Source organism: Hermetia illucens, chromosome 2 (genome assembly GCF_905115235.1).
Source record: "Hermetia illucens chromosome 2, iHerIll2.2.curated.20191125, whole genome shotgun sequence".
NCBI classification, from domain to species: domain Eukaryota; kingdom Metazoa; phylum Arthropoda; class Insecta; order Diptera; family Stratiomyidae; genus Hermetia; species Hermetia illucens.
In genome coordinates this window covers 167,519,241-167,528,740 of record NC_051850.1, presented here as the reverse complement: position 1 = coordinate 167,528,740, position 9,500 = coordinate 167,519,241, and the positions used below count along the sequence as shown (strand labels likewise).

At 40.4% G+C, this 9,500-nt stretch overlaps 1 protein-coding gene across 1 annotated transcript; it reads right to left on the bottom strand.

Annotated features, from left to right (window-relative positions):
* Positions 1 to 3,997: 3,997 nt before the first annotated feature.
* On the bottom strand, positions 3,998 to 5,065 carry LOC119648964 (mitotic spindle assembly checkpoint protein MAD2A). Its single transcript, XM_038050883.1, has 3 exons — positions 4,870 to 5,065; positions 4,665 to 4,811; positions 3,998 to 4,543 (listed from the first exon to the last, which is right to left on the bottom strand). Exons 1-3 carry the CDS (start codon positions 4,943 to 4,945, stop codon positions 4,140 to 4,142), a joined length of 627 nt encoding a protein of 208 aa, XP_037906811.1. The 5' UTR covers positions 4,946 to 5,065; the 3' UTR covers positions 3,998 to 4,139.
* Positions 5,066 to 9,500: the final 4,435 nt, after the last annotated feature.

Here is a 9,500-nt window from a genome sequence, read left to right as displayed (position 1 = left end):
TGCGCTAATAATGTTCTGAGCGTATAAGGCTATCCAACGTAACAAAATAGCGAAGAATATCTTATAAATGATACTGAGCAAGGTGGCACATCTATAATTGCTGCACTGCGTGATATCTTCCTTTTTATGTATGGAACAGATAATGCCTCGTTGCCAATCACCACACCTTCAATAAAAGTTGATGAACGGCTTGATATAGCTGGTCGCTGGTCGCTTCTAAACCGCTGCATTGTACCAACTGTTTCTTCTATACTTGGTGGTGGCAGCATTTGTTCATCGCCTTCAGTTGGCAGAACCTCCAACTAGCCGATATTGTTCTTCGATCGAAAATCAGATTTTCCTTTTTGTCTCGGCAGGATGAGCATTGAGGTATATAAGGCTTCATCCTACTGATTTTTTGGTAAAACTTGCTCATAGATCTGGTTCTCCCAGGCTTCCTTTTTCCATCAATGAAGTCGCTTCTGCACTCGGCAGAGTTAATGATAAGTCTCTGCGCGTGCGCGTTCTTTGAAAATCCAACATTACTCAGTATGAGGCACTCTTCCGTTTCGTTGCTACCTTACATTCATCGTCGAACCAGCCGTTCCGACTTTTTTGCGACTGGGGCTAAGTATGTTGTGGACGTATCAACGATAACGTTTTTCAGGTGGTTGTGAAGATCATTTCTCAGACTCTGAAGTCTCCTCTGTAGGTGAACGTTAATAAGGATTATATTTCTAAGTTTGCCTCGCAATCGCAGAGTGTGTAACTTTTCGCTTATGTTTTCAAAGCCGATAACGGCAGGTATTTTTTTTAGCGCACTAAGAAACCTACTTCAAACATATTTACTACCAATACCAATCCACGTTTCGCCTTGGGATCCACATTACCCTTTGACCACCAACTCTTTTCTAGAAGAATCCAAATTTAAATCGTTTTTAAGGTTTTGTGTAAACACAAAACCTTATTAAAATCGGTTTAGTGTCTGTCTGTCTGTCCGTCTGTCTGTCTGTCTGTCTGTCTGTCTGTCCGTCACACGCATTTTTCTCGGAGACGGTTATAACGATTGACACAAAATTTGGTAGAAAGGTGGGAACTGTGAACGCTCACGCATACAGTGAATTACATCTTTTTACGTTGAATTTAAGGGGGGGTCCCCATACATGCAAAAGAGGGGTGTAAAATTTTTTTTCATCAAATATAGTCATGTGGGGTATCAAATTAAAGGTCTCGATTAGTACTTTTCAAAGCCGATCTTAGTTTTGACATTCGTTGGAAGGGTGGGGAGTGCGGGGAGTTGAAAGTCATCACTTCTTTAAGGGGGCCATTCTCAGAAACTACTAAACCGAAAAATCTGAAAAAAATCAGAAGGTTGCCACTATATGGTGCCTGGGCTCCGAAATTCCTTCCATACCGATATCTGTTTAAATAAAGTTAATAATAGTATATTACTACAATTTTTTGTAATTGGTTAGAAACCCCCCTTAAGTTCATCCTAGTACCATGAAATTTTGCAGTGATGTAGGCTATAATATGGAGCATGATCTTGCCAAGTTTGGTGAAAATCGTACTATTACTAACAAAGTTATAATACCTCAAATTTGTTGCTTCTTAGAAAATTGGAGACTATTAATGTCAATATCACCCGAAAGTGGATACTCTCACATAATATATGGATATATTATGTGCTACGTACTAAGAAATACACAAAACCTTTCGTACCTGAATCGTCCAGCTTCCGGTTTCCCGACTTGTTTTATTATTATATTATAAAAACTAAGAGCTGTGTACACTTGATGGTTTCGATTCGATACCATATCAATAGGAGACGCCCTCAAATCTTCTCGAAAAATAATAAGGACATTAGGCAAGCGTGAAATGTTCTAGGGTCTTTAACACGAAAAAGGTGAGCCTGATTGGTCGAAAGTCCTTCACGGACACATGCCCAGGCCTCCTCGCTTCCGGTATGAAAACTACTTTACGCGTCTCCAGGTCTGTGGTACGTATCCTAAAGAGATGCAGCTTCGGTAAATCTTAACAAGCCACGGCGCAACTCTTTCTTGCTGCTTCTGCACCATGACTGGCATTATGCCATCTGGACCCGGAAATTTATATGCCGAGGAGCTGTTTATAGCCCAGTCGATCTTATCCTCGGTAATTACTAATCTGATAGTATCGCAGGGTTTTGGTGGATGCTGAAGGCTCTGACTCACAATCCTCCTCGCTGGTGGGAAAGTGTGTCTGAACCAGGAGCTCCGCCTCTTGTCGGTCTTGATGGCTGACTTGTACTTCTTCACACAGTCCTTGTATGGCAGCCAATATTTATGCTGAAGATTTCTTCCTGGCTAGAGAGATGTTCATTCCACCACAGTGGCAGTGTCTTCTTTCTGTATTTAGTCTTTTCTGGAGCCCCGACCTTTGACTCCAATTCGTCTATCGTGCCAATCTTGCCAATTTGCGCACCGGAGAGTTTGTTCTTAATTACTTGACCTAATTTTCTCCAGTCGATCTTTTTGGGGTCTCTGAAGGAATGTCAGGCGACGGCTTTACGGTTTCTTACCAGGGCAGAGGCAAATTGTCAGACGCTGCCTCATCTCTGCCCTATATAAAGGAGCAATTAACATCTGCGAGCCGTTTCGGTCACGCTTCTCCCAGGGCAGAGGTGAGGCAGCGTCTGACTATTTGCCTCTGGCCTGGTAAGAAACCCTAAAGCCGTCATCACTTGACATTTTTTTAAAGTTTGGGTGCTAAGCCCCAAACGAGGGGTCCGTGGACCCCACAATTCTCAAAAAGAGTCTGGAGACCTCTGTGGCGAGATCTAGACTGAAAAGTATCCAACTGTGATCTGAGAAGGATCTCTGGTCAGACACTCTCCAGTTCTCCCCCTAAGAATCAAATTTTCGGTTAGTAGGCTGATATCAAGCACTCATCCTAGCCTTCACAGTTCTCCGAGCTGGGGAAATGGAAGGTTGGTTCATTGCCCCTATTGCACACCGATAGACTTGCAGTAATAATAAAATCAAAGAATGCCTCAGTTCTCCCGCGTATGTCTTGCATTGGAGTCGCAGCCTATTAAAAGGTTGGCCTTCCTTGTTGCTATAGTGCTCCTCAAATGTTGTAGTTGTTCTGGTAGAGCTGATCGTATATGTATGCCGAGGAAATGTACACGTTCTCTGCCCTCGCTTGCTCTAGTTTGGCTGGAACTCTGATCCGGACACAGTAAAGCGTGAAGATTCTTCTTCGCGAGGATATATGCTCTAGGTCCGTCCTCCTGACAAGACAAGACATAAGCGTCTTTAAAGAATCTCAAATAACAATTAAGAACGAAAATAAGAGAAAGGTGAGGTGTTTGTATCTTCGCATTTTAGACAAAACTGCGGAAGGGAATGTAATGTGTCGGGTAAAATCAAGTTCAGTGCCACGATCAGCAGAAACAATGTTATCAAGATAGACAAACAAACAGGAAAAAAGCGATGATCGTCGGACTGGGAACCTTTGTTTTACTGACGTTGATTTTCATTCTTTGTTTGCCTCCTGTTCTAAATCCAGAACTGTTTGATCAAAGTCCATAACTGAGTGAAAGAGCAAGCGGAAGTCATTAGCGCAGTTAGCGTTTGAACGAAAAATATCAGTGTCCACTGCCCTCTTCCTTCTCCAGGCAAGGTAGCATGAGGGACGTCACCGATAAATAGAAAAAATTCAATCAGCGACAGAATATAGCCATGGTGGGCTCCAAATTGGACTTAAAATTCCTCCAAAATATTATCTCGACACGAGACTTTGTGCCTGTAGTTTTGTACTGATGAAGGGGGTAAGTTGGTCCCGAAATATTAATCGACACTGAAAAATAAAAAGTAGTTTGAAGGAAGCTACTGTTCTATCAATTTGTGGCCCTGTTAATAGCCCCCTACGCAAACAAGCCTGGATATCCTCTCTGTTGGCGTAGTCGAAAGCCTTTTTAGGTAGATTTGACCATAGACCAGTGTAAATCTGTCAAGGGCAACGACAAAATGCAGAATTCAGTCAAATTAAAATAACATTTTTATTAAATAATCTTAGAACTAATCATTTTCACACATTTGGCTTGTCCAAAATATCAGACAGCCTTCCCAATTCTTATATACAATCCCAAATGTGTTGGAGGTATCTCAGCCCTTGTTTCAGGCAGTCATTTTATAGTTTACAACGGTATCGACCTTATGTAGTCCAGTCGAGAACGACCTCAACTGAACGGCTTGGCTGTTCTGGATGAACGCCGCTTCCGTCTCGCCCCATTCTTCAGGCACGTCGCAGTCTTTAACGGTATGGATGAGGACGTCGAAGGTGCAAATGCAATCTAAAAGCGGCAAGTAGCTAACGGTCGCCGAGATCTGCCGCATTACATCCCTAATTTCCTGCTGAATTCTCTTCAATTCCTTGCTCGATGTTGGGTTGCCCGACTCCTTATCCGTCCCATCGCCCGCTTCATTTTGCACGCGGAAATCCCAGCATTCGAGGATCTCTTTCGTGTGGACGTTGGTGATTATCATTGAAATCTTGTCGAGGAGGTTCTTCGAGAGCCATTCTGCATGAAAAAATACCGAGTTTCAGAAAAATTACGACTTAGATAAATTCTTATTCAATTCCAGTCATAACTACCAAAAACAGTGAAATTTGAAGCCAATAGGGAAGCGCGCCAAATTTACCTTGCGTTTGCTGCAAAACTGTCCGCAAGAACTCCTCAATTTTCGAGTCTTTTGACATAAGGATCGTCAGCCCGTACTGCTGTGTGTTAACAAATGTCTCTGGCGGATAAATCCCGCGTTGAAAGAGAATCGAATTGATCCCATAATCTGCAAAAACACAAAATCAATCCAAGAAATTTCCTAACAAGACTCCATTCAATATTACTTAAGTACTCGCAGACGATTGCCGCTGAACCTTTCAGTGTAATAGAGTTTTTCGTAGCTTGGGCGTTACTTGTCATATTTGTTAAATGCGTGATATATTAATCTACAGTGCGAAATACTTGCAATATACAAATAAATTAGAATTAAATTCAAATGTTCGATCCGTTATGCGTCCGGTTACTTTTTGTGGTTCTTATTTGACAGCAAGGAGCAGAATTCTGAATAGTTGTCAGAGGTAGTGACACATGGTGGAGAATAGGATAACTAAAGCAAAGTTGAAGGTTATTTCCCGCAGAAACAATAAAGATGGCTTTGAATGAATTCATTTATTTAAAGTTTCATTTTATTTAACACACATCGTAATAGTAGAATAAGTAAATTAATTATATAGGAAGCACTTGAGCGTATTTTTTTGCAGTATGTAGCGAACATTCTAATCTTTAATTCAATCTATATCACAATTGGCTATTCGGTTCTATGTATAAAGTTCGGGATAACCCATTACAAATGTGCAGTCACTCTTTGCATTGCTTTATTTTTTTTTTAATTTCCAATATTGGGGAAAATACATCACAATAGTTTTACTTCAAATTATGCTTAATACCTTGTGCGTTCAATTTGACTCTCATTTTAAATTGTGCGTTTAATATTTGAAGAAAAATATGAAGATCTGGAGCTCCCAGGATCAACCATATTTTATTTTGTATAATATTTGTGATTACAATGAGTATTTGTTAATATTTTTATATTTCCATTGCGAAAAAATATTTTACTAAGATTGATTTAATATTTTGCCACTAGAGGAGTGAAGTAGTCTATCATAAAAAAATTATCCATCGCATATTTCTGCATTACTTTTACTGCCAATCGTTGCCTTTCAATAAAAAATCTATAAAGGAAGAAAAAGAAGAAGAAAATAATATTGTATCATAAAAATTTAACGAGAACTTATTTTTTTTTTCAATAAAATTTCACGGGAGTGAAAACTAGAATTCACCCTCTTGAACACTTCCACCGTAAAACTGAGTATTGACTATAGGCAAATTTTCCACTTCGGTTCTTGCTCTTGAAGTCAAACGGTTAGGTGAACACTCCTCCAAGAGGTCAACACAGAACCTAAGCAACGGATAACATTAACTTACTCGGGACGGACGCAGAACATCAAAAGGCGGATACATAAACGTACATTCCGGGTCATCTCGTCCAGCAGAACATACCTACTTAGGACCTGGTTACAATCAGTCAAGGACAAAAAAGAGTGTACTGAAAAAAGCGGCATTAATAAGATTTCCTGCCCAGACTGCGACAAGATTTACGTAGGGCAAACAAAACGGTTAGTCCACACCAAGGTGTTAGAACATTTAAAGGAGGCCGAATCCGCTAAAAATAAGAATAACCCAGTCCGCGGTTGCGAGACATTTAATAGAGTAGACACACAATTTGTCGTTGGACAACACTAATATTTTGAAAGAAGTGAATGACGTTAGGAAACTAGGCCCCTACGAAAGTCTCCAACTTATGTACTAATCGAAAATCATTGGCAAAAAGGAAATTAGATTCTAAGACTTGCAGTTTCGTCCAGGGCAGAGGCATGCCGGCTGAGGCTAAAATAAAATTTTGTTTAAGGATTGAGAGATTGCTAAGTCCTAAGCCCAACAACGAGGGTTCCGTGGACCACGACCGCGAAAACACGTTGCTTTCCAACTTGGTGCAGTCCGCCATTAAGTGAATGGCGGACTTAGGAATCCCTCAATTCTTAAACAAAATTTTAAATTAAAGTCTGTTTATTTGCTCGGACATGAATTCTGTCAATGCAAACATGCCGGGCTCCATCGGCATACCAAAAATTTCTGAAAGCCAAACATGGCGAAACTCAGTGAAGATATTAAATTCTTGAAAAAGTATATTCACTACAGCTTTACACTAAGAGGATATAGGATGGGGAACAAAAAGCCAGAGATACTAGTCGGAGTAAAATAATAGGAACGCGAGGTTATTGAAAAAAAACTAATTATACTCTAGGGTTAACAAAATTACACTAATAGATATACTATAACTAGAATAGCCAGCCAATTGGAGAAAAACCGAACCGATGTTCGTCCAATTGGCAAAAATAGGCACAGCCCAGGAATGTACAAGAGCCAAAAAAAGAAGTATCCATGACAAAAACTAGTGGACCTATTGAGATCCCAGTCCCAACCGAATAGGGCAAACAAATTCGGAATAACGCACCGCTAAAAATTTGTAAACGCGATTTAAAAACAATACGCGAACTTCGTGATAAACCGCTATATTTTCTCAAGGCAGAAAAGGGGCACAACGTCGTCGTTAGGACAAAGATAAGTATGACCAGGCTGTTTTTCGGAACAACCCCCTTCTCGAATCTATTAAAAGGGTCACTCGAGCGTTAAAGGAAGCTAGTGCGGTATTTCCGAATATTGGGCGACTCGGAATGCCTAATCCAGCGCTTCCAAGAATCAGATGTCAACCGAAAATTCACAGACTGGGAACGAGATGCGAGAAATCATTGCGGACTCGAATTCACCGACGTACAACATCGCTAAGCGGTTGATCAATGAGGCCAGCCCCTTTGGGCGACGAATAGTAAGTATTCAGTGGCTAACTCCTATCATCTAATTTCTGTACTAGATGCAACACATTGAGAGGATAGGCGACGACAGGGTGATAGTGTCGTTCGACGTAAAGCTATTGTTTCCCAACATGCCAGTGGAAGAGTCAATTTTCGAACTCGAAAGATGGCTGAGCCAGTTTGGATCTGGCCCGGAATGGAGAAGAAAAGCTCGAATCTACGCAAACCTTGCCAGGTTCTGCATGAACGAAAACTATTTTACTTTTAGGTTCAGATTCTACAAAACTACTCCGGGAGTAGGCTCGCCATTATTCACTGAAAGGTTCAGGACATCAATCGAAGAAGAAATTGATTTGATTTTAATGCCTAAAGTATGGTTTAGGTATGTATACGACGTATTTGCGATTGTTAGAAGAGACGATATCGACATGGTCATCTCCTCTATACACAAAATTCATCATAAAATCGAGTTTACACTAGAGGTAGAAAATGATGAAGCTCTACCTTACCTAGATCTGACGTCAACTCTAGGGGGAAGCTTCAGTTCGAGATATAACGTAAGCCTACAGTAACGCAGAGAACGATACCAGCAACTTTGCACCATACATTTTCCCAAAGAATGGGAGCCTATAGTTGCATGATTCACTGACTAATCACATACCCTCTTTCGGAATACGGCTTCACAAAAGGAATGACAGTATCACAATTATTTTTAGTAGCTTTGTACTGATGAAGGCGGTAAGTCGCTCCTGAAATATATATTAACATTTAAAACTAAACATTGTAGTTTGGAGGAAATTACCCCTAGTCTATCAATTTTCAACCAAATACTTTATTGAAACGATACCCAGCTACGTTATTAATAAATCGACTGCCCGATTTACAATAGATGATTTAAAAATGCTCAGTAAAGGGATGAGCTACGCTGTTAGACCTGCACCACCAATTGAAACTACAATAATGGATATTGAGGGTAAGATAAAATATTTCGAAACAGAGACAAAATACAACATTTGGAAAGAAGTGGTCAAAGTTGTAAAATCGGTGGCTAACAGTAAGCCCAGTCGATCTTCAAAGGAAATAAAGCTTGTCAAACAGCTGAAACAGAAGGACGCATACTATCTAAAAGCGGATAAAGGTAACGCGTTGGTAGTCACGAACAAACCGAAATATGACAAGCGAGAATTCGAAATACTAAAATTTGGAGGATATTTCGAATTAAAAACCAATCCATTGCCGGATTCGATTAAACAAGTGGAAAAGGCACTGAAGGAGTGCAAATCGATTATACCAAACAGGGAATACCTTAGAATGCCTAACCTGACCCTTCAGAAAATTAGGTGCTAATCAAAAATTCACAAAGAAGGGGAAGAAATGAGGCAGATAATGGCAGATACGAACTCTCCAACGTACAACATAGCCAAGTGGGTGATATGTGAAATACAGAAAATGGGTAGTATTTCCAACACCACAACAGTAAGAAACGCAGCAGAAGTCGTGGAGAGATTGAAGGAGTTCCGTATAGAGGACGACGAAATCTTGATCTCATACAATGTAAAGCCACTATTTACTAGCATCCCGGTGAAAGAAGACATACGAAACCTAGAAGGATGGATCGAACAGCACGATAATACTCCGGCGACATGTTTCTCAGAAAATTATTTTACTTTTAGAGATAAATTTGAAACCCATTACCCGCACTATTAAGTGAAATTTTCGTGGCAGGCCTAGACAAGAAAATGGAACGGCAGATGGCCAAACCTAAGATGACGTTCTGCCAATTGTAAAAGAGGGGGATAAGCAAGAAATACTTGACCAAATCAACAAGTGGTAGCCTAATATAAAATTCACGGTGGAGCAGGAATCAAACGGTGGCATTCCCTTCTGCGACATCAAAATAAAAGATAAACAAGTCGGGAAACCGGAAGCTTGACGCTTCAGGTATAAAAGGTTTTGTGTTTCCCTATGTGAGGAGCATAACGTAGTTCTCCATTGGCTTATAGCATTGACCCGAGATATTGAAATCGTTCAGTTCTGGGCAG